This window comes from Colias philodice, chromosome 9, assembly GCF_061535455.1.
Source record: "Colias philodice isolate Cphi_HAF_F1 chromosome 9, ilColPhil1 Martin Lab GWU primary, whole genome shotgun sequence".
NCBI lineage: Eukaryota > Metazoa > Arthropoda > Insecta > Lepidoptera > Pieridae > Colias > Colias philodice.
The window spans coordinates 12,976,885-13,004,330 of record NC_143094.1 but is presented as its reverse complement, the minus strand read 5'-3'; the positions used below and the strand labels follow the sequence as shown (position 1 = coordinate 13,004,330).

At 33.0% G+C, this 27,446-nt stretch overlaps 1 protein-coding gene and 1 long non-coding RNA gene across 2 annotated transcripts in view; both read right to left on the bottom strand.

The window, feature by feature from the left end:
- The window catches only part of LOC149486212 (uncharacterized), a 28,774-nt gene extending 20,227 nt beyond the window's left edge, over positions 1 to 8,547 (bottom strand). Inside the window, exon 1 of the mRNA XM_089699546.1 lies at positions 8,457 to 8,547. Coding sequence (XP_089555672.1) covers positions 8,457 to 8,459 — 3 coding nt within the window. The 5' untranslated portion in view covers positions 8,460 to 8,547. The remainder of the gene's footprint in view (positions 1 to 8,456) is intronic.
- The window catches only part of LOC149486210 (uncharacterized), a 493,671-nt gene that overhangs the window by 392,543 nt on the left and 73,682 nt on the right, over positions 1 to 27,446 (bottom strand). The gene's annotated exons all lie outside the window — the stretch shown is intronic.

Genomic DNA, 27,446 nt, shown 5'->3' with positions numbered 1-27,446 from the left:
TTCTCGTGTGACGTTAATCCATCATTTTGGCGCGCGACATTGCATTACGCGGGAAAACATGGCGGTCGATTTATGTCAATTGTTTTTTAAAGGATGAGTATAAATTATATTTTATATCATAATATTGGATAAGTAATAACTAGATATATTTTGAAAATTGTTAAAAAAAAAAACAACGTAAAGTCGGCAACACATCCTCGGACACGTCTGTAGATGCCTATGGGCTGTGGAATTGCTTACCATCAGGCAATCCACATGCTCGTTTGCCTTCTTTCATATATAAAAAAAAAAAAAAAAAAAAAAAAAAAAAAAAAATCTGAGTGTACTAAATTCTTATACATATTTTAGTTCCTAAACTAGATGGCGCTCATGTTATTACTGCTAATTTGATTTATGTGAATATAATCTATCACAAAGGAGCATTTAGGTACTTAAATGTGTAAATATTTTATCATTTTATTTTTGAATGAATTATAATTTTTTTCACTGAACGAGATTCATAAAATAAAGAATGCAAAAATTAATTATGTATAAATTCCACAAAATATGTCACCTCTCAACTACTATTAAACAAATACATCTAATTATGTATTTATGTTTATTTAAATACATACTAAAATTACAATTTTACATGAACAATATCCTGGCATAAAATATAAAACATTTTATTTTTAAAATTAAACTTGACGTGTTATAAATTTTCCATTGCAGATTTGAAGCAGCCTGTATACACATGAATGTGACGTAAAGTACTCAATACTCGTACATTATTTTAATAAATCAACAACAAAGGGTTCTTGAGATGTGATGAGAAAATAAAAATGAGCACATTTGAAAGCGACGCGCGCGCCCCTGGCGGCGATTGCGCGTCACAGCTGCGATATTACACCTTCATTATTTGCGTTATTTCCAATATGCCCGCCGTCTCATTATTCCACACGACATTACTAATCCCGCGGGACATCCTAATGGATGTGATCGTGTGTCTATGCGTAACTTATTGAAATGACGTATCGCGTACCTGAGGGCCCGAAAAAATACATAAATCATGACGGCTCAACTATAAATAAATCGAAATCCAATAATTATGAGCCGGCCGGCCACAAATCAAGCGCGCATACTAATGCCGTATCCTAAGATCTGATTAAAAACATCAATACTTGTCAATAGAGCCTCCCATGTAATTATGTTCAACAATATGGCGGGTGTATCAAGGCATAATAATTGAAGAATCGATTTAATGAAGAGTATTAATTGTAAGCGCGACTGCGCGCTCTTCAACTGTTTAACTTTAGCTGCCATGTTCTCTAGAATAAAGACAGTTTCAATTTCATGTAAAATATGAATTCTGAAACACACAGATGAAGCAAATATTAAACTAATTATTTAAAATTGAAGAGCATTACAAACAAAACATAAACAATAAGTAGCTTTTTAATTTAGAACGTTCATGGCATAGACAATTAGCACAGCTAATGCACGATTTAAAAACCGAAACAAGGAATGTATGTAAATTCTGCGTCTCTTGTCAATTGGCAAGTTGCGATGCTATTTCAAAAAACGACCTTACACCATTGCGATAGGGGTGTTTTAAGTGGAAAGTGTAATGTGGTAGAGGTTTGAAACAACGCGTTAGAAACTGCTTACACGAATTAGCGCATAAAGCGAAGGGGCGAAATTAGAAAACTCGGTAGCCCCGCGCTCCGCGCCCACTCACCCCGCGATCGTTCCGCACGTCATAATGTGACAATTTACGATAAGGTTGGATTAGCCTGTTTGTCTGTATACAGTATACACTCGGGTAGATTCAGGACTGTATTCAATTTGAACTCGTGTAAGTGACTACATGAGTCCTTGGTTTAGATGTAGACTAGACGATTGAGTAACTTTTTATATGGTATTCAATCATAAAGCTTGTCTACTACTAGAAAAATAGTAAGAAAATGAAGGTTGGAATTTATGAATTGAAGAGGGTAGATGAAGCTAAGTTTAGTATTCAGGTAAGTAAATTCAGGAAGAGTCTTCTGACATCCCAAGATACAGACGGCCACCAGGTAACTTTTTTATGTTTATGTTATTAAAAATACAATTAAAAGAGAACCCAAGTTCAATTTAACGGCTGTACTGAGATTCAATCGCTCACTACTAAAATGTTTATGGTCACAGCGTTAATTCCTTGAAGGGTGACCGCGGCCGTGAATAATTGTCGCTAAAAAGAAAGCAAATAGCCAAGATTAGCATAAAACCATCGAAAGCGGCCGGAAACGGCGCCTTCCTTCCTATATTTGTGAAAATTACGCGCTTCCGTCAACCATTTTGTTTAAAACAAACGCAAAAGCTAGCGAGAATTTTCATTTGTAATTTTTGCGAGTTAATTAGTTGAGTGGAGTTACTGTAATGTGAAGGGAACTACAGAAGGAAGATACATATTAAATACTAGCATAATACAAGTACCCTGGGTACTTGCTGTAAAATGTTTTATTTTTTATGTAGAAGTTGCGAATAACAGACCAGAAAATATCCTACGGATACAGAATCCTTATTTTGAATATTAGCAATTTATCATCAAAGATATAGATTGCAGAAAATTATTATCGAAGCTTCTTGGTAAAGATAATGAATGGCAGCACCTACCTAGGTAGTTGTAATTGACTTTCGGATTAGGAATATTTGCACGAAAGAATTCAAATTTGTTCATTCGTTAACTTATTGAAGAATTCATGTTCAACCAAATTCATCGAAAAATTAAATTAACAAGAGATACGGTCCACATCATGCAAATTATTATAGGACCATCTCTGTATTTATGCCATTTGTAAGCTTTAATCTAGTCGTGTTTCTGCCATAGAAGCTATTCTTTTAAACTCCACTTTAGTTTGATCAGAAGTTTAACATTTTCCCTTCGAATGTAACCATTTATATCAATGATCGTGCTACAGTTGCAGGAGAACATCTCCATCATGCCGCTGCCGGTTCCAATAAGCCAACGTGAGCTGATATATTGAATGACCAGTCACGTCCAAAATCGAGACCCCCATAAACGATAGACGAACAGACACGTAGCACCGTTAAAATTTACGAATAATACCGCAGGAACGAACGACAGACATCTGCTCCAATCGCAATAAAAGTAGACGGCAGAAAACATAGAATTTTATCACCGCCGTGTCCATCATAAAGCATCCCTCCGCGCCGCATAAAAGTTTACAGGCATTCGGCTAATAAATCGTGTCAAATAAATAAGTGTTGAGTCGGTTGGCGGCATATTGATTCGTCATTCGCCTTAGAGCGGGGGTAGCGGGCCGGGCGCGGCGGCTGGGTGGTCATAAAGGTGCGTAATGGCCGCCGTCGGAAGACAGCGCAGTGCGCGCATCGATTAGCGCTTTGCCGCGTCAGACGCCGACGCAACGTACATTCACTCCGCTGCACAATCGAACACATCAACCCATCACTATTTTTTTCATTATCTGTACCAATTATTTCAAATTTGACATTACGCAAAACTCGATTGGCGCGCTGTCAAATGAACATTAAATAGTTTCGGCGGCCAATACTAGATGGCGTTAGCGGCTTCATTTGTAATTGTAAGCGGTAATTTTGTGCCGTAATTTATTTAATCGTAAATAAAAGGTAATAATTATAATAAAGTTGATAGTGTCAGTGTGAGTTAATGAGTGCAGTAAATCATAATACACCTGTAATAACGGCCAGGCGCAGTTGTAAGTCTGCCAAAGGAATTGGAACGGTAGATAGAATTTATGCACCATATGGATAGTCAATTTTAGTTATAATTAGCCCGATGTTAATACATATTTCATTTCACGTTTCGTATTAATTAAACAATATCCTTGTAACGTCAGCTGTCTTTAGTATACTTTTAAGTTTATTTAATTTATCGCGAATGAAATGGATAATTATTATTTCACGTGGATTTTAATCCCGTAAAATATTAGTATTTCAAAAGCTCTCGTCACATAACAGAATGCCATTGAACGACCACATTTATAACGATTATGTGAAACCTAAATCACATAAGGTGACAGATATATAATATTGCATTAAGATGATCAAACGTCAAATTTATACAGGCTGATGTTTTATGCATATCTGATTGTAAAATATTCAGCAATCTATTGAATAGTTTTAAATTAGGGATTATTATTATGGATGAAATATTAAGAAGGGCTTCTATATTATTAGGGATGAAATTTTTTTATATTATTTCTTTAGTGGGTAGGTATAATAGATACCTATATATTATATGCATGTATCAGAACATTAAATTGAAATTGTTTAGTTGTATAACAGTACAAAGTATGCCATTTCAAGTTAAAGTCCCAACACAAAAAGAACCAAGATTATTATTTTGCTCCCATGAAGTAGGTACTAGAAGATAGTAATAATTACAATTATTGATTGCTGTGTACGCTACGTAACAAATATACCTATTACCTTACCATTTCAAGCACTCCAAATAAATCGATACAAATCGATTGACTCGAGATCATAATTAATCGAAAGTTAATTGCGAAGCATCCTGTGCATGAGTCGAGCCTTTGGACTTTGATTAAAATCAACAAATGACGACTCGATTTTCACCCTTATCCCGATGACAATACGGGCTTTGTAATTATAATATCTACCACCTGTCATGTGATATATTGACTAAAATAACATATCTTATTTATGTCGGTTGGGGATGGAAAAAGGTTTTATTGTGTACGAGTATGTATGAATTATTGTCCTGATACAAGAAATTTTGACGACTGTGTTATTTAGATATTCGTGATAACTGAATTGTTTGATATCATTTTTTATGTATTAAAATATAGCATCTGTTGCAGTTCTTCAACAAAGAGCAACTGATGCATAGGTAAGTATGTTAATCTATAAAAAAATACCTAAAACATAGTTCATTTTGACTGCTTTGGTGATAACTTAATTTTTAATGGTAGATAAGATAAAAACGAAGGTATGTACCTACCTATATCAGTTTGTAATGCAAATTCTGATTGACTTATAATTACTAAGTATATTTACCGTTTTTTAATAAAAAGTTTAGTGTGATATAGATAACTACGTTGATGTCTAGGTATAATATTTGAACATATTTAATGTCTAAATACAAATCGATCATATATTTAATACACAACTCAGATTTTCATATATGTATAACTTTTTATCCTTATAGAGTTTTGCAGAGTAACTTATCCCATTACAAAGAACGGTTCCTGAGGGATAGATATACAGCGTTCTTGTGCCGTCAAAATCCGTTATTCTATCTTCTTCAAGGAGCAGCCAAGACATGGGAATAAACTAGTCTCGTCTTTGTTCGTTAATGTTTAAAACAGCTCTAAATTTTCAATTATTTATTCTGAACCTGAATGATTTAAATAAGAAATCAATGTTTATTTCCTTTCGCACGTATGTCGTATAACACAAAAAAGTATTCTTGGAAATATTGAACAAAAAATTGATTTAGTTTTTGCTAAACGTGACGTTAATACGAATTTATCAACAACACGCAAATAAATCATAACAATCAATGGGAAATTTAATTTAAATTCATTAAAGCATTATTAGGTTACATTAATACAAATGGTCGGATCCTCCCACACGTCGCATTTTAATTTAACTAGTTTGACCAAGAATTTCTGTCAAAAGGTCAAGCCGTGGGGCGCCATGTTGATTTTATGATATAATCAGAATTCGGAATCTATGGATACCAAGCAAGCATTTGTTTTCATTTAATTACACCTTTAAATTATTTGGATATGTTTTGAGGTGTGAAATATTGATTAATTTATGAATATCGCAGATTTGCTACAGATGAGTCGGTCGAAAATGTTATAATGGAATCGAGAAATTAGAATTGTACTTTTTATTGATAGTGTATCACTGTGTATGGTGTCTTAGGTACACAGGTACACTAAACATCAGATAAAAATAAAACTTTAAATGTATTCCAATCATGTACCTACTTTACTTGTGACTATAAATCGACGATTAGGCTTTTAGCTGAAACTTTGTATTTTCTCCAAACGGTTATCGAACCATAAACTTCTTAGTTAACCACTGTACCTAGTGTATAGAATATATTAAGGTAATAATGCAATACTGCACCTTGGCCCAATCTACAGCCATTTCATTACAAGAATCACGATATGCAAACAAGCTACCAATTCGTGTACCTACCGCTTATAGAAACAGTCAAAACAAAACGGCCATTAAACCGGATGCCTTCAATTGTTTTCAATACATAGCTCATATGAATAAAATTTAGTAGCTATCTGTCCGTATATCACACGACCTTTCCGTATTCCAGCCCATTACATTGAAACATAATTCATCCGAGTTTTCAGTGGGACACGCAAGCCACTCTCAAACAGACTGCGGTACGAATAAATTAAGGAATTGCTAGCATATCTAACATCTCACTTTTTACTTTAATTAATGGTTTTGAAGAACTTCAAATGAACTTGTGTTAAGCTAAAGTTAAACTTTTTTATAGATTAATGTTTTTAAATATGTGGCCACATAAGTAATTAAAGTAATAGTATCGATTGAGAACAGGAGAGACCTTGTGGACTCTCTGAAATCAAACAAAATTATTTCACGTCATACCTATCAGTTTTCTGACCTTTCATTTAATAGACAAAGAAAGAGCAGCTTTGGGAAATATAGCTCCTAATATTGAAAATATTTATTTCTAGCATAAATTAAAAATAAATGATGGAGGCAGCCCTGGATTCATCGAACAGTGACACGTGTGTCAAAAAGCGTCATCCGGCGCTCTATCACTCAATACACATGACGTCTGCTGCTGACCGATCAGATGCAAAAGGTACCACTCTTATACAGTGCGTAATAACAGATATCAAGTGCTCTCCCGATAGGGCTGCCGCTACATTGTTTTTTTTTTATTGTAATGAATTAATTTTAAATGTATCCCATGATAATTTTTTTCAATAATAATAGTATGCTTAATAATACATATGCACTTAAAACAATAACTGTTATAATTATTGGTTTCAAAATGATGATCGATTCATGTTTACACTTTACACCCGATTCATACTTATAAAATTTCTTACATCCGTAAGCTTAGAATAATTAAGTCCGTAAGTTTAAGTTAGATATATGAGACGGAATGTAAAAACACACACAATAAAAACGTACAGAAACTCTGCCGAATTTAAACTAAGAAAACACCAACGGAATTGTTGGTCATACCCCTAAATTCCAGGGCGGTGTCCAAGGCAATAAATTAGTAAATAAAAATAATATAAATTAAAGCGGAAGCATTATTTTGTCCCGTGACGTCACGCTAATCCCCGCTGTTGATTTATTATTAATTAGCGATTCCCCAACGAGAATTGTTTATTTTAAAAATGTGTCCGACATACAGCCCTCTAAATCCATTATATTATATTTATGGTCTATTCCTCTTTATGGCGAACAACAATAGACTTCAGTCCAATCTGCTTTTTACTGCATGCATTTTTTAAATTAATATTTTTAGTAATTAGGATAATTCGGGGAAATAATTTTCGAGATTACCTAAGTCATAATGGATTGAGTAGGTAATTCAATTTAATTATGGTAAATCTTACATGTTTTTAAATCAACAAAAGTGCTGCAGTGAGAGGGATAGAGCAAAAAGTTTGTTGTTACGAACAAAAATTGCGTCAAAACTAGAAGTAAAAGTAGCATCACAATAGAAAACTATTGCGCCATTATAATATTTGTAACAGTAATGTTTAAAAAAATAAAATTTACGGCCGCTATAGACAATGGCAGCAATGCATCACTCGTCATAAAGGCAAGATTAGACGCGTCCCGTGTGACAGATTTACGAGGTTTGCATAATGCTCTCAAACAAAAACAACGTGGGACAAGAAATATATCTTCGAACGCGTGATTTTTTTGCAAAACTCCATCTCCATAATGCTGAATGGACTATCAATTTTTGTATTATTGTTATTCAATACTAAACAGAAAGTTAAGCGATTGGAATACATTTTGGTAAGCGTCATTTGAGAACATTATTCTTTAAATATATTGAAAAAAGACAACTATCATGTTTTAAAAAACTGAGTTTATATCGGTCACATAAAACTAAGGCAAAAGTTGAGAGCCGTTGGACATCTTTTTGTTAGAGCGCCATCTATGAATACTTGTTTGGAAACTATAAGCATCAAACATTTTGAGGTTAGAACTTGAAGATATAATATTTCATTCATAAAACTGAAAATAGAGCTTGCTATAACAAGGGTAAATTTATTTAGATTTTTAGGAAATCGTATCTGTTCATAGCCATAAAGATTTGTAGATAAAAAAGATCATTATTGCAACAATACTTCCCATACGGGTTAAACACAATTTACGGAATGATAAGATGAATATACAACTTTAAATACATTTATGGGTCAAAAGAAATTATAAAATTAACTTACCATCAAGATTTAACACGTATAATGAATTTAAAAGCAAAATAATTGTCAGAGCAACGTGTGACTCAGCTCACTTTACAGCTACAAGAGGGAGACAGAACGAAGTGAGCCGGAATCGTTCGAAGTTGGTCGAGTCGTTTGTTGGCTCAGAGGAATAAACCTATTATTCCTCTGAGTTTGTTGGCGTCCCGCCTCCGGCGTGACGGATTCAACTGACAGCAAACGCGCGCGACGCGTTGCATGACGTACGTGTGGCGCGAAATGCGACTTCAATCGCGCGCTCGACGCGAACATTCAAAAACAGAACACGATGATTAAAACAATGTTACAGATTTATGAAGACTTTATCAAAGTAATGTTGCCAATGTAAAAAAGTTATTCAAATGAAGATTATATTTTTAAATTAATTGCAACTTTAAAACATTTCATATTATTGGTGTTATTAAGAGGTAAAATGCAAAGGTTCGCCTTGATCTGTGTTGTGGTATATTGAAGTAAATAAATTATTGAAAAATAAAAGGTGGACAGCCGGTGTAACCGGTCGAAGAGATTTAAATCGTTGAACAGGTAAGTCGGACAATGGCTATCGGGCCACGATTCGCTTAATTAAACATGATAAATAAAAACACATGAGAATGACCGTCGTGTAACTTGAGCCTGTTATTTTGCATTATAAGCAAATGCTCGCTTCTATACAGAAGCTATTTTTATTACATAATTATAATACAGTTAATATTATAATAGGGTCTTTTTGAATTTAATTATCATGGTTAAACACGATAAAATACGGTTTGCGTCTATCTGAAAAGACAACTTCTGAATGTTTTAAAAATTAAAATAAATTTTATTTTACCTACAAAATTATAAATTTAGGTTGAAATAATAAAATGACATTGAAACATTTTATAAAATAGTAAATAAAAACTAAGTGTTTGTATGTCTGCCACTTAAGTAAGACAAAAACTTTTTATTTCTATTATTGAAATACATATTTAAATTTTGTAATAAATGTAATACAGATTAATTTTTGTTAATAAAATACACTCTAAAAACATACAATTTATAAATATTTCTTAATTCTTGAAATAATAACAGCGGGAAATTAAATGTTTTAGCTTCTGCAATCTACCAAGAGATGGCGCTAGTTGTTCAGATTGGCGAATTTAGGCTCAAGTAAAGTTGTAATATGTATTTTGAATCAAAGTTTGATTTTAATTAAAACAAAATAAAATTAAAGATGTGCATGTAAAATTATTCATTTAAGGTTTAATTTAAAATGATTTTCTTTAATAAAACGTTCCTTCTACCATTTTTTTTGCTCCGCAAAGATTTTCTTTTTTTTTCCAGGTAAAACTAAAATATAATAATATGTTGTGAATGCTGATATTTATAATGTGTTTTATAATTTATACAAAAAATATTACCAGGACCTAACAAGATCACTTTTTTATATAAAAATATTTATATTATATAAATTGGACCCATTAACAATTCGACAAATTATACAACTTTAACATGACTATCCGCGTCAATAATTGCGACATGAAGATAAAGAATATACTATTTATAATTACAATATAGAGTCTATTGAAGTACAAATATGGTAAAATGAAATTATTAAAATGTATTGAATTTATTATTGACACGCTAAAGCACTATCTTCTAGTAATATTTTATTACCAAGGTGTTACTTTATTTGAGTTCAACACATTAGCGTAAGATGTGAATGTAATCACTAATCATTAATTTATTGGAATAAAACAATCTATAATTCTATGTATCATTTATTAATTATGTGTAATTATTTCCTTATTCATTGGAAGAATAATACAGTTACTAAGTGCTAAGTGGATGTTATAAAATATTTATTTGATTATATTAATGCGTTATAGATATTGCCGAAAATGGTTTTATGTCATATCAATATTATGAAAAATGTTAGAAAATGAATTTTCCCAACCACTTATGCTAAATAGTAAATATAAATAATATTATAAAAATATACTTAATATTATTATAATATTATTTCGGTGTTAGCACATTTATCGACGAAGGCTTTATAAAGGCTAAGGTATACCTGATATATATATCATTACGCTAATACCACGTGGTTGGAGCCACCACGAAGCGAAGCTAGAAATAATTTGGAAAATCCAAAAGTGCACGCCTCATATTTTTTTTTAATAAATATTTATTAATTATTATTTTTGTTTATTTAATAACAATTAAACCACATCGAATCAGACCCTGAAAAATGAAAGGGTTCTATTCCTGAGCTGAGCATACTCAAGCGTAAGAGAAAAAAAAGACTCGATTAGTAAAGTATTTCGGTCGCTATCGTGTTAACAAGAAAAAGGATCCGCACATACAGACACACGGACGTCCAAGACAGAACTTTTTTAAACTGTTTTTTAACTAGTTTAAATAACAAAAATGACATCAAAAATATCATGAACGTTAAAAATAGTGTTTTTTCTTAATATGTGTGTGTATGTATTATCTTACAAGTGCAATGTATGATACATAAAGACATTTTAAGTTTGAAAAATCAGATGTTTTGCGCGAAGTGACAGTAGTACCCACCTCAACGCTTCGCTTATGAGGCGTGCAAAAATATATACAACCGATACTGAGAATATATTAAATTTCTTTGAGCTTTCGCATTTATAATATTTAATGAATTAAAATTACTTCTTGTAATAATTTCCCGAAAAGGACCTCCTTGAATTAGTTACCTACCTTTTCAACATAAAATTACGAATTATTTATTTATTCTCTTATCAGCACTTTTCAGACTTAATGTGAATAAATAGGTAAATTTCATTGAAAGTAGAGAATATATTTTTAAATTAATAGAAATACACAATAGTAATATAAATTAAAGTACCATACACATTAAATGGATTCACTTCCATAACCAAAAAATCTTCAACTTAAACATCCCGCTCTACATAAGCAAAATAATTCAGAAATAATCCTAGTTTAATGTAAAAACATGGCAACATAAAAACACAGTCAATTCCCAGTTATGGAGTTGCAATCTAAGTTGGATCATTTTCGCCTCAGTGTTGCCATTACCAAATAAACAGGCGGGAAAAGTTTAAATGAATTGGCAAGAATACTTCGTGAAACGGTGGACAGGGGTCAATGTAACTTTGATGTGAGGTAAAGTCAATTAGGTGCTGATTATGAGCCCGTTTTTATTAGTCGCAGAAATGTGAATGTTTGAATGGGTTTGTGTTGACTGTATTATATTATCTGGGTAATATTTATGTAAATTGGTTATTAGAGATGGTGTAGGTAAGGTCAGTTATTCACCGTCCCAGTCTATTCCGTTCCCCACTGCAAAATGACTTGAAAAATTGAGGTCGTAGTTAATCACAATGGCCAAGTGTGGGTTAGAGTGCGTTTCACGAAAGAGTTCCCCTGCCGTTATGTTGGCTTACCTGACTGTCAAAAACGAAAATATTTTTTTTTAATAAAAAATGACAGAGAAAATATTCTCGTTTCTTCGTTTTTGACAGTCAGGTAAGCCAACATAAAGGCAGGGGAACTCTTTCGTGAAACGCACTCTAGTAGTCAGTAGATGTCACATGTCAACGACCGATGAAGATGATAATGATGAGAAATGTCAAACATTGATAGCACTTGCATGATTTGGATAACTAGATAAACTTCTAGGCCACATAATTTCTGTAGTCGCTAGTCTATATTTAATTATCAAGACTATAATTTTAATTGATGTCCTTCACACTCCAAATTTTAACAAAATCGATTCAGTATTTTTGAGAAATATCAACAAATATCTTAATAGCCAAACAAACAGGAAAAAAGGACATCCACGACATAAATTCGGTTTAAAATAATTGTAACTGTTATTTTGTTTTCATGACCACGGAACCTCGCGTGCGATGTCACATGTGATTATTGTAAAACAAAGGTTAATTGTAACAAAATATAATTATGATTTTGTAAAATAAATACATCTTCCTATTTCTTAATAATTGATAATAATTACCTACTACTAATATTATAAATGCGAAAGTAACTCTGTCTGTCTGTTACGCTTTCCCGCTTAAGGGTGCACTCACACACATCAGTCACCGTCACGGCACGTCACCGGACAGGATTAAAAAAAAATATGTATCAATAGTTCTAGTATGACTCTGTTCCCACACGACAGTCGCCGGCACGAAATCTATCAGTGACGTCCCCGGTCAGGCACGTCAAATAATCTTTCCATACATGTATCATACTTTTATCCCCACTCACCCGGTGCCGTCACGTCTCAGTTCAGTCAGCGTCGTGCTACCGTCAATTGCTACATGTTCTCTAGCGTGACACACGTCTAATCACTCACTAACCTGATGTATGTGTTCAATGATTCAGTCAAACCGGCGACGTGACTGACGGACAACATGACGGTGACTGGTGTTTGTGGATACGTACACAAACCGTCACCGATCAGTCATCGGTGACTTGACGGTGACTGATGTGTGTGAGTGCACCCTTAACCTCTCAACCGATTTTGATGATATTTGGCACAGACAATCTTTACCTCTAGACCCTGAGAAAGAAAATAGACTACCTTTTATTGCGAAATATGTAAGTACCACGGGCGAAGCCGGGGCGGACCGCTAGTTATCTATAAGTAAGTATGATCTATCGACTGTAGCAGGACTTGTTTTTTGAGACTTTGCAATAGGACGTCGTGTGTTTTTAATTAACCCGAAATCACTAAAATAAATAAATAATAAACAGATTTTTTTATAAATCTTAATGTATTATCATGTTAAAATTTAATTTGAATTATTCCATCGATCTAATTTAAAAATTAGATTTTCATCTTATTTACATTTATTATTTATTTGTTCATAACATCCTCTTGTTTACTAATTTATGTTAATTACGAATTTACTTGGCGGATCTTAAATATAAAAAAAAAATCTTATAAACATTTATTTAACAACAAAATCAGCACTTGCATCGTCCTTGTATTATAAAATGCAATGTTCTCAATATTGTTTTCAATTTGTATTGATATCACGTCAATCGTCTACCTATCATTTGATTGACTCTGAGTGATGGTGATAAGGCTGATACCATCGGCTGACAAGAGCTCAAGATATGGAGATCATCCGTTGATGTGCGGAAATGTGTTCTGGAGCAAAATACGCAATACATATTGATAAAATCAAAATGCGTTTCAAATCTGCTTAATTTTGGTAAGTTCTGTAATAAGAGAGAAAATAATATTAGATGAGGAATTTTTTTTATGAATTTGAAAGTACAGACGGTATTGTGTTCATAAAGGTAGGTATTCACTATTCACCCACATGTGAATGTGCAAAAAAATATTTCAATTTATCTGCATATTTTTCAGATCGCCACTGCTTCAATCGACATGTGTGTAAGTTTCCATTAAACGAAAATTATAAATATTCCAGCGGACTAATATCGCAATACAATTTTATATTTCAAACCACGAGCATAACCATAAACAGCGTTCCACACAATACGACACAACATTAATTCTATTAAATTCACAAATAAATTACCTATCAGCGGTAACAAGGAACAGTGTCTGAAAACAAAATGTCCACTAATTTAGCTTACAATAACGACACGTAAGTTGACACGCCACCGATAAGCGCTCACCTGCTCATTATTCCCTGCGCGCACGCATCCACGATATATCCATTTAAACGCATTTCGTTACTATCTGTCATCGCGAGCAGACGTGTATTGGAACGCGCGATTAAATCTCTTCGCGGTGGTCATTATAATAAGCGCTGGTAATAGCCAGATAGTGACCTGGAACGCGTGACTCACAAATTTGTTACACCTGGATCTTAATAGATGTTGTATTTAAATTTGCTACGAATTCACGATATTGTGCTATTCCACGGAAAGGTGCACTTTTTGCATGTATTTGTATTAAATGCAATTTATCGAGCTGTTTATTTTTATGCTTAAAAAGGAATATTATATAATTTTCAACTGTTACGAGCACTAGGTGAATTTTAATGTTTCCTTGTTTAATTATATTAACGTTTTTAAAAAATTAAAAGAGTATTTTTTATACAGCCGTTTGTAAATATATTATTTTATTAATTACAGATGTTCCTTATCAAAAGGTTTAAATCTGCTTATCCATTGACCACTAAAATTCATTTAGAACACAATTTTTTATTTATTTTACAATAACATGCAAAACGATCGAAAGTAAACGAAAGATTGATTTTAAATAAGTATGTAAGACTAGTATACGAAATTGTATTGTGTTGTATCACTAGTAAAAAAAGCTCTTCTAAACACTTAATAAAAGTTTACCCGAAAAAAATTTTTGACTTTGAGTATACCACATATGTAGTAAAAATCACGCAAACGTTCAAAGCTCAAACTCCCCATAATTACCACCGTATCCGGTGATCCGCGATAACATTCCGAAGGCACAAGATGTAGAATTGATCAGTAGTCAGTGTTAGTATGTGGACAAAGCGAAACAAAAAGGGGACGCAAAAAATGTCTGCCGCGCTATCTGCAGCCCGCGATCCTGTCGCACATAATAGCACAGGGAGAGGTGTGGAGTGGGTGTTGCGTTTTAATTGGTAGCATCGAACCTTCTTATATCATCTTCGTATATAAGTTTTAAAATTAATATAGAACCGGTATGTTATATGTGAACACCCTGATATCAACTAAAACTTTATCAACACATTTTTAAAATAAAATTCATAAGTATTGCCGTCCATAAGCGATTGACGAGTAACAAACTACTTTTCTGTTCAATTAATTTCCAATGCTTTTCTTATTATTTTTTCTTATCTGTTTATTCGTTCTGTATGTTGGAAAAGTTTTTTAACGAAAGTTTTGTGCCTCTAGCTATGATAGCTATCATAAACGCTCTACCATTTAGTCTATCATTGCCTTCACGATCTTATGAACATTATTTGCTTTGCTTTCCTGCCTGTTTACTAATTAAAGCCCTATTTACGCAATATTAATAATATCGTTTACCAAAACGTTTCGATGCAGTCGGCATTGCAAAAAAAAAATTACTTAAAAATTTAAAAACAATATTCATGCGACTCCACTGCTCTGTTGTTCCGCGTCGGCCCAGTAGAGCACCGGCCAGCCACGTAAATCTACATCAACACTGTCCCTTCGTTTTGTTCTCATTCACTTAAGGCTCGCATTCACAACCCCCCCCTCCCCCTCCTCACTCCCCCCACGTCACAGTGTAGCTTATTACGCGTTATCCAGGAATCCTAATTAGTGTTTAGGCATTTAATTCTGCTTTGGATATTCGTCGTATTGATCTGTGTTTGTGTTTATGTTTTTCAATGTTCGAGTTGCTATTTGTATTGGTATTATAGATATGAATTTTAGTATTGATTAACAAAACAAGAATATTGGTTATTTTGGTAAATGATGAATCAATTTTCTCAATTTTTTTAAAAGATTTCTATAGAACTTTTGTACGTCCGCGTCGTTCATTGAATGAACAAATATTTTGTGCGTCCTAGAGAGATAGAGCCTTAATTTCATCAATGCGATCAAAATAATGTGAATGTGAAATAGAAAAGAAAATATTTGTTCTATTCAGAAGAATATTATCGCATATATTATAGGTAATTAAAACCATATGAAAAAAAAAATATGTAATAATAAATTTATAATCCAAATCAATCAAAATTCTAAAACCTGGCTGCAGCTAAATTTCCGTAAACGCTAAAAACGCAATCGCCTCACAAAAAATTGCTTTTAAAAACACAAAAGTACCGCTGCAAATTTAGCACATTCAAAATATGAACGTTATCGACGGCGGTGACAGGTGACGGGCGTCAGGCTCAGCTGACGTCACGCGTCACCTGTCACCCGTCAAACTGAATTTGGGATTGACAGCGACGAGATACGGCGCTGTCACGCCGCTTCCAGCCAGTGACGGGTTATTTCCACAAAACGACGGAATTTGCGTTCCAAATTGAATTGTATTTTAATACTAATGGACGTATTGTAATTCCGATTGCAAGGCACCTTGTATTCAAATGCAGGAACCTATTTTTAGGATTTAAAAATATGTGGCTAAATATACAATTACCTTCAGGAAATGAGTTCTCTTTAAATAAGGCAATTTGTCAATTACATAAATATATTGCTTACCGTACGTTTTTTTTATTATTTGTCCTAACGTTCAATGTGATATCGGTTAAAATTGTTTTATAATAAAGAGTAACCACAGTATTACAATATCATTTCCGAGTAACTCTACATCTTGTTGTATTTCATTGATCTATAGTACCTACCCAATAAATGTTCTATAGGTATGTATTTAAGTGGTTATTAGAAAGAATATAGGTAATATATATGTATATTGTACTCCAAGTGACCGGCATGCAAACCTTATGCCACAGATATTCCTACCTCTAACTGTGTAGACCACTAGTATAATATTGTTATGGTGGTCATTATGATAAAAACTTAATGTTTTTCTTGTTTTTATTCGCAGTTTCTCTGTATGCAAATGTTCCCAGCGTTTAATTACATAACAGGCAAAGTCAGGAATTACAGCTACTTTATATTTATAGCCGGATTAAAAATGTATGCGATTTATAATTGCACGGCTGACTAGATGCCGGCTGTCGCTCAAACGTCAGCGCTCGCTCGTAAATTATGACGTTTTTGCTGCGCGCGCGCACGCAAATCAGAGCGGCAAAGAGTACCTAACGAGGTTTATGTGGTGATTGTTTCATTTTGTGTATGAAACGAGGTGTAAATGTGAGTTGATTCGATTGATTTAAAGAGGTTTATCTAGATTGAGAAGTTTTTGTACAACAATAGATACTTTTTATATAAAAAATAAACAGTAACCACAGGAATAAGAGCTACGAGAGAGCTAAGATATTTAATCTTCCAAAATAATGTATCTCTTTAAATTACTAGGTTTACCTACTTTTCAGAGATGGTATGTATAAAATTCAGTAATTAATATAATAATAATAAATAATAGGTAATACTTTCAATTGTTTATTTTTAAGGTTGTTTTTCAGGAACAAAATATGTTGTCTGCATTTTTTTTTAAGAATTTAAGAATTATCCAGTTGCTCACAGAGGTTGGATGTTCGTGCGTATAAACCACTCATAATTCATATCTACACATAATCTTTGACACCAAATGATAATGCCTCGCACGTACAAGGGTGGGCAAAGCTGAACTATTAGCATATTAATTATCGAATCCCCGACCGTCCAGTTCGCGTGACTATATTACCTAGCTCTAAGAAAATGATGTACTAAGATTAATCAGTTTAAAAAACATCTGCTGGGCAGGAAGTGAGTTCCTATTTCTGTCTAATTTATTAATCTTTGAAATTGTAAAAACGCAAACTATTGCTAATGGAGGCTAATCTAATTAATTGGATGTATGTATTTAAGAAGTTTGTGAGTTTGATAGTCGGTTATGCAAAACAGCTATGCATTTGTGAAATTTCGCTGGCTGATATCTAGTTTGCGCATAGAGTTTGCGCTTCGAGAATAAAGAATGCGGTAAAATTATTAAACAAGAATAGTGCCTATAATATATATTTTGACAGTGATGGTGACAATTATTAATCTATACTAGTAATATAAAGCTGAAGAGTTTGTTTGTTTGAACGCACTAATCTCAGGAACTATTGGTCCGTATTTAAAAAAATCTTTCGGTGTTAGATAGCCAATTTACCGAGGAAGGTTATAGAATATAGGCTTTATATCATCACGCTAAGACCAACAGGAGCTGAGCGCGGTTAGTTTTATATAATATTTTAACATTATAAATATCATTCACTAAATTTCTTTCTAAATCTCAACTCGCTGCATTATCTTCGCACACAACAAAGTTTTCTCAATATCCGAGTAGTACATAATTTAATCAGATCGGTGCGGGTTAAGACACCGGTGTTTACCACTGAGAAGCTGCCGATTACCGGCCTATCTACCACTCCTAGTCTACCTAGAGTGGCTGGGACGCGTTTCCATGGTAACACGAGATTTAAATAACATGTCTTGTAACATGTTAATGGACAATGATGTTTGTTAGATGGGTAAGACGAATACATAATCATTTTTTTTATTTTTTTATCTGTTTGTAGATTTTGTTGGCTTATAAGTTGCAAAGGGGTACAATATTGTTGTAATCATTTGAGTTATTTGCGTCATAGTTTAAGAAGTCTGATGGGGTCGATTAGGTAAAACTTGTACTAGGAAACTTATCAAATGCTCAGCGCAGTTATTTCGTTTTAAATGACGAGTATGGTGTCAATAGAGACCTTCATTTATCTACGTTCTCATAGGCTTGCAATATAACATTAACTCTACGTTGTACCATCTGCATCAGCTCTACCACGCTTATTTTACCGTACCGCGGTGCAATGGAGATAAGGCGGCATCCACAGTATCAGATGACGGGTTCGACGCGTCGTGTTTATGACCGGGCCCTTATTTATAGCGACCGCCGACACTTATTAACGCCACATTGTTTCTGCCGCGATTCACTGTGCGTAATTACTGATATACTGACGAGATTTTATGGGTCCAAATTTGATGGGGTATGGAAAAGTTTTGTATAATAGGTCTGTGGTATGTATATTGCCTTACTTCTGTTGAATTGTAGTTGCAACTTGCAACATCGAAATGTTACATTTAAAGATTGATGGCTAAAAATGGATATTATAATATTTTTTGGGAAAAAAGAAGTAACAATATGACGTAATATTATTATCTTAGCGGAATTCTCTCTTTGTTGATATAAAATATAAAAAATACATCAAACATATTACTTATATACAAGATTTTTTTTAAAGAAATTCAATAAAATAAATATTGTCAATAAATATACTTACCTAATAAATAATTTTATCATCGATATAAAATCAAGGAATTGAATTTCGATACACATTTCTCCAACAATAATTGCTCACTATGCCAATTATAAATATGTTATGTAGGTTCAACATTAATTCCAATTCACTCACACAACCACACATAAAAAATCGACATCCATTGCTCCTCACGCATTCACAACCACGAAATCTTAAACAATAGCAGCAATGTACTGTAAACTATGCTAGTGGTGTACTGGTGTAACACACACATACATTCAAAGGAATATAATTACGTGCGCAGGAGTGCAGTAAATAACAGCGGTTATGGCGAGTGATCGATACCCGAGTATGATGATTGATTTTAATGGTCGATATTCTGCAAAGGGTCTTAATTCTATCAAGAAATTTTTATGCAGATTTTTTTTATTGTGTCAAAAGGAAACTGGTTTAATTAATGGCTGACATATCAACACAAATTCCAAAATAAGAAAATTCGAGAAATTCCACCCTATGCTTAACAGGGTGGTGGTATAATTAATCGTAGAATGAAAGGATATTTCAGGATTTTTGAAATTCAGAAATCTGAAGAGATTGATGGAAATGGGTGACAAAGTAAGGTACTACACGACAAAAGTCAGATTTATGTAAAACTTGTTTAGATATTCTTAATACAATAATTAGTCGAACTACACTAACCCGGATGAAGTCAGAGGCAGAAAGTCAATAATAAAGTTTCGCATTTTCGGTACAGCCTGTGGTACAGCCCTTAAAGTGTCGGACGATTATTATTAGTAATCTGTGTCGGTGAATACCAAGGTATTCGACTTTCGTGGTGCTAAGTTGGCATAATTGATGCAATTATTTTCTCAGATACTAGTAAAAAAAAGGAATTACATCAATAGTACCTAGTGAAGCTAATTTTATTGTTTAATCGAGTCATTAATTAAAATATTTAAGAGTAAGTATTCATTCTTCTTCACATCATAACCATTATAGTCCTTTGTAATTATCCGACAATGGACACTTCAAAGAAATGTCCTACATAATCTAAATACTTTTTAATTGCATTCATTATTTCATATCGTCACTTGAAACAATGTACATATACCCTTTTTCACAGAAATAAGCCTATAAAGAAGTACAATATGGGTTCCTTCAAGAAGCGAATAAATAGGCATTTTCTAGGTAGACATGATTTACCACCATAGACCGCGTCACCGCTTTCCATAAGGTGGGACTGTGGTCAAATGTCTACCTATCCTAATGTAAAAAAAAAAAAAAAAAATATTATTATTAGTCTGTGCTATAACTTTACCCACAGGTCTTCAAGACTTGATTATACATGCTTCAAACTCCATATTAGTCTGAAAGATAGCATTAATGGGATATTATTTTTACATATAAATGCTTTACATGTCAGTAAGCCAAGGTGCAGTATACGTGGTAGAAATTACAATGAAATTAGAAGCAAAGCTATCGCTATATGATGGCCGTTGCCTATTATAAAATTTATTTAATGGTCCTTCCTTACACCACCTGCTTTTAGCAAACAAACATAAATATACTTAAAATCATGCGCATTTGGTTGCGGATAATGAGTATAAATTATACAGATATGATTATCTAATTAATAGAACACTTTGTAGATTTGCGTGCTTTTTGCATATCTTTGTTGAAGTACGAAATGCGTGTTATCTAGTTTTTTAGTTTCCCTGTATGTGTGTTAAATGGGTTTGATACAAAGTAAGTGTGTATTACAAATCTATACTAATATTATAAAGAGGAAAGGTTTGTATGTATGTATGTATGGTTTTCACGCATAAACTACTGGACCGATTTTGATGAAATTTGGCACAGATAATCTTTAGACCCTGAGAAAGAACATAGGCTAACTTTTATTGCGAAATATGTACCACGGGCGAAGCCGGGGCGGACCGCTAGTGATTAATACTTTTCCAAACAGAATGCTTCACATTATTGTTTTTCTACTTACATTGCACACGTATTAAATTGTATATTATATGGATTACATAGTCAGCCTGTTTCAAATTATTTAAATTATAATTTTATAGGTACCTACTCTTTCTTTAAATTAATAATTAGTTTCAGCACTTGAAATGGTAATTTATCTTAATTTAGGATAAAAGTAACCTATGTAATCCGACCACATATTAATTATTATTATCTATCTACATATATAAACTATCTGCATGCAGAATACAATCAATATTTGTTCAATACTTTTTGCGGCATATTTATATCAGCAGTCACAGAAATAATAATATCATAGAAGAAATAGATTCATATATGATCTAAGATATAAATAGATTCAAATAGATAAATAGTACAAAGTGTTCGTTTGATAAGTATGTATCAAATAGTCACATGTTTATTATCAAAGACAAGATATTTTTATGGTAAACAGATTTATGTAGTGTTTCATAAATCTATTTTTATGAAGACAAATCTATACCAATATTATAAAGCTGAAGAGTTTGTTTGTTTGTTTTTTCGAACGCGTTAATCTCGGGTACCGTACGGGTAAATACGGGTACGTACTACTTGTCCGATTTGAAAAATTCTTTCGATGTTAGAGCATTTATCGAGGCTATACATGCTAAGACCAACAGCAGCGGAGCACTGCGGGTAAAACCGCGAAGCGCAGCTAGTAAATCTTAATATATATAAATCTCGTGTCACAATGTTTGTCCTCAATGGACTCCTAATCCACTTAACCGATTATAATAAAATTCGCACACCATGTGCAGTTCGATCCAACTTGAGAGATAGGATAGTTTAAACATGTAGGTACCACGTGCGAAGCCGGGGCGGACCACTAGTTACTTATATACTTGAACCTACCTCTTGAATAACTCAATAACCGCATCAAAATCCGTTGCGTAGTTTTAAATATATACATAGGGACTAAATAATACATAGAGACAGATAATGTTTGACCCCATGCAAAATGCAGCTTTCCCTGTACATCACCTTAAGGTAATAAAGATTAGAATATACCTATACAGAAATAGTAATAGAGCCTAGGTTATACGACCCAGGGTTTTTATTTTTCAAGACGGGAAGTTACATTAATATAATCGCCCAGCAGTTGACCTGTGTGGTCTACCAGGTGTCTAAAGGTCAACTCTTTACTGCGTAATGTTTACCAATTTATATAATGATTATGTTTTAATGAACATTATTATAAACGTAATGGGAGTAAGCATGAGAGGACATGTGTTATTTTACGACTGCGCTTGTACGATGATGTAGGACGTGTTTATTAAAATGCTATTTATTATTACTGGCTTTCTTTAATAATTTTGAACACGCTCTATATGTAAGTAAACAGATTATGTCGTAAATGATGATGATGCAGTAAATATAAAGGGAATATACCTACTTATTACATTTGCAAAAAACTATACATGTAAATGATTTTTCCTCATTAAAAATTGACATAGTTTCATTCCAGTAACAAATCGCAAATTAAGAAATAGTTATTTAATAAAAACTCTACGCTTTATCGACTCTATATTCGCAACTACAATGTTCGAACTGCGTAATAACACCAATAAAATATTTATCCGTTGCTCGATAATCATTCATTATCCATCATACACAATCGATGAACAAAAACCGTTAGTCCCACATCACTATTCAAGTGGAGGATCTCAATCAGTGTCGACGCAGTCGGGTGAAACAACTATATTCTCACGGAATCATTTTAAGAAAGAAAGAAAGAAAAAATATTTATTGCCACAAGTTACACACACTTAACAACTACCTACTTACATTACTAAAAAAAATTAGAGAATTTACATGGCAATCGGGTCAGACTCAGCCATGCTGTCGGGCTTTATCTTTTTATAAATAGAGAATATCGATTTATCTAATGTAATATTATATAAATTTATAAAGAATAGAAAAAATTCGATCACGTGATCATCGTGATCGAATTTTTTCTATTCTTTGGCATTTGAATGCCATAAAACCAAAAATATAATGTAATATTGTTTTCATTGATGTAGAGTTTGTAATTTGTATTCATTTTAGGTTTATATATATTCATTAAAATCGTTACATCGTCTTCATTAAACACATACTTATCGAAGATAACACGCACTTTGTGATAATATCTTACCTATATGTATGTGTGTATGATGATTGTAATTTTCCAAACAAATGAATCTTTAAAAAGTTAATTAATTTACTACATAACAGGAAAAAAATCCACAAAACATCTCTGACAAAAAATTTGGCTACTTATCGTAGAAATATGCATGTATGTTTTGAACAGATTAAAAAAAAATGAACGTGAACTATGATGAAAGTTTCCAAGAATTCCTAGAGATAACCATTAAAGTAGACGAAGATTATAGCATAATGCACTAGGACCTAGGTTAGAGTCTAGACCGTTAGATCGCACCTGGCTAAGCGTAACCTCTGATAGATAGGCGCGTATAAACTTTCTTTGAACATAATATATGGTTATCACTTATCTCGTCTTTGGATTTGATAAATGATATATATAATAATTGTGCCAATTTAAAACTATATATCCATAAAGGCATATATATGTAAATCCTGAACTGTTTTTTTATTATGAATAACTGAATATACAAAAACTGAACTATGTACATACTACATATTCTTAGTACGTATTTGCTATTTCCTCAGTAGATATTATTTCACACTACGATTAATAATATCTTTAAACTTTTAACAGCACTCCACATAATCACATCAGGTATTGATAAGCATTCCGGAGTTTCATAATCTACATAACGTTGTAAAATTGAAGACGGATTGGGAACGGCGCTAGTAAAGTGTAGATACTGGATGCAAACCGATAAATATATAGGTTGAGGGTTGGACCGGTGAATAAACATGAATGAGTTTACACCGCGGGCGCAGCAAGCGGTACTGTGCATATTTTGTTTGTGTGGTACAGGTATTGAGTAAAGAAATAGTTTGATACTGTACTTTATAGACCTAAGTACATGTAGGAAGGTGTTAACAATCATCTTCTAGAAAAATATAGTACTTGTCGCTTCACACGTAAGCAGGAATGAAGAAACAGGGCGATATATTTCTATTTTGATCTAGAAAATTACGGTTAATCTATCAGTCTATTATAAAGCTGGTTGTAACGTCTCATAAGGTGAAAATTATTGGAATGGTTTTCTTTAAGGGTAGTTAACTGCAAAAACAAACAAAAAATACCTGCTTTCTGAACAGGTGCTAAATCATGATTTTTCTGTATACGTTTAAAAAGCGCAAAAAATAAACGATTCAGTTCGAGTTTGAGAAATCTGTATTTGGGCTTCATTACGATATTTTGCAATGTTACATTGTCACGCTCACGTTGATATTTTCAGTAAAAGCAGGTGCTTTTCAACATTGTATCCAGTAAATTAATCTAATCGCTCTTGCGCCGGTCACGGCAAATAAATTTAATACAACTAAACAAATTACAACATTTTATTGATAGCCTAATGTTCAGTGCACACGCTATGTTACAATGAGTGATAAATAATTGCACAAGAATAAATAGGCTTTAGAAAAGAATTGCAGATATTTCCATGTGGTTTGTTTTATTATGATAACAACAGATTGCAGATATGTTTGAAATAGGTCATGTATGTTAATAAAAAATAAAAAGTCCGCTAACTGGACGTTCCAACATTTAGAAATAGTGAAAATACAATCGTAATCTTTAGGACTTTTAGTTGGACGGCCTTCTAAGAGCGGACACAACATGCAAACAACAAAATATATCAAACAATTAATGAGATAATTCATTCTTCCGACAATATTATCAAATTTGTCACTGTAGATTGAAATGAAACCAAATTTTTTCAGTCTTTCTGTACGTATACCGACAATATGTCAATGCTCCATAGTTTACTTTAAATTTTAATCTCAACATCTAGATTCTAGACCACCAATGTAGACTATCGCCCAAAAACATTATCCCTAGGAAATAACAAAAATATACAAATATTGTAGCGTTCCCGTTCTTCGGCCAGCACTGTACTCCTGTAAGACAGGCCTCACTCAATATCGGATATTGTTCTTGCAAATGAGTATTTATGTCATCGTTTGTATAAAATGTGCGCCAGTGTGGCTCACGCGTTCCTGCTATCAGCCGTTGTTTATTGCAGAAACTTCCAGAACATTTTTTTGTTCTGGAGCGAACGAATTGTTTCTATCGATTACATGGAAAGGAAGCTGATATTTGTATTGTTTATTTGGTTCAGTTTTTGTTTCTTTACTGAGATATTGTATGTCTTTATTAATTCGATAAAAGGTAAGATATGTTTATTTATATTGCTAGTTAAAGTAAAGCTTTGTGTTCCATATTATTTTTATCATATACTAGCGGTCCGCCCCGGCTTCGCCCGTGGTACATGTTTACGTTTTCTCTACATAGGAACCATCCTCGTACTTCAGGAATATAATAAAAAAAGAATCATCGAAATCGATTCAGCCGTTCTCGAGTTATGCGCTTACCAACACATTTTGCGATTCATTTTTATATATAAGACTAGCGGTCCGCCCCGGCTTCGCCCGTGGTACATATTTACGTTTTCTCTACATAAAAACCATCCTCGTACTTCAAGGAATATAATAAAAAAAGAATTATCGAAATCGGTTCAGCCGTTCTCGAGTTATGCGCTTACCAACACATTTTGCGATTCATTTTTATACAGTACTAGCGGTCCGCCCCGGCTTCGCCCGTGGTACATATTTACGTTTTCTCTACATAAAAACCATCCTCGTACTTCAAGGAATATAATAAAAAAAGAATTATCGAAATCGGTCCACCCGTTCTCGAGTTATGCGCTTACCAACACATTTTGCGATTCATTTTTATATATAAAGATATAAGATTTGTTGTTCTCCAATCTGATCATCTGATTGTAAAAATGCCTTCTGTGATAATTTAAGTTACTGAATCAAAACAATGTTACAGAAATGATGTTACTTTTTCGTCCTAAATTTTAATTGCTGTTAATTATTAGAATAGGCATGACGACAGTATCCATAAATGTTCGAATTAGTGTTTTTAAGGGAAAATGTATAATATATAAATTAAAAATAGTGACTTAGAAATATTAAAAACATTAAGATTAATGAGATTATCAATAAAATAAAACATTGAAATTCTGCAGTCGGCCATTTTGACTGAAACACGCGTGACGTCACGTCTACGTAAACAACTCACAACAACTTCGCGGCAGGTGTATTTTGTTGTTATGAATATGCTGAGAATACGCATTTTTATTTATTTTCTATTTTTTCACGTATGCTTTATCGACTCAGAACAGAAATATAATTGCGAATTCACGAATATGTGGTTCGGGTTTCTCTGCGTCAAATTTATACAATCATTTCATATTATTTTCTCACTTTAAACAATTACTAACACTTTTTTGGGTATTATTTTTATGTAGATTCACATTGCAATACTGCACACCACTTATAAACTTTGAAATTAGATTCTATAACACTTTATAATTAAATATTTGTTTAATTTTACTTCGCTATGCATACAGATAATTACGTATTTACGTAAGAGTGACGTCACGCCTACGCCATGACACCTGTGAGCTGTTTTAGCACAGTTAATAAATATTTTTTGAAAAATGGCTTTTATCTTCGTTAAATTTAAGTATATTAGCGAAATATAGGGTTTTTCTTGTTTAATAAACGTATACACACATTATGGAAGAGGTTTTGAAAATCTTTCGTCATGCCTTTACTCATAGGACGCTCTTTTATCTGCGTTTTTTTAAATGGATTACCAAACTAAGCAAATCTTTTCTATTATAGAGAACAACTTACAAACACAGCATGCAGTAGATATGTTTAAAAATATGATATTCCTTCAGTTTTAAAGATCGACTCTACACCATGTACAGTCTGTGATACAGTTCAACAGTCAGCAACCACTACTACAAATGAGTGATTTAAAAACAATAAAATTGGCTAAAATAAAAGATTTTTATTTAAATTTTCTTTTATGTCATGTTTTTATTTATACAAGGTGTGGAAGAGTGCGAGGCACCGCTGTTTTATGGGTCGTTAAATGTTAGAAACAAAACATTATCTTAGTTGTTCG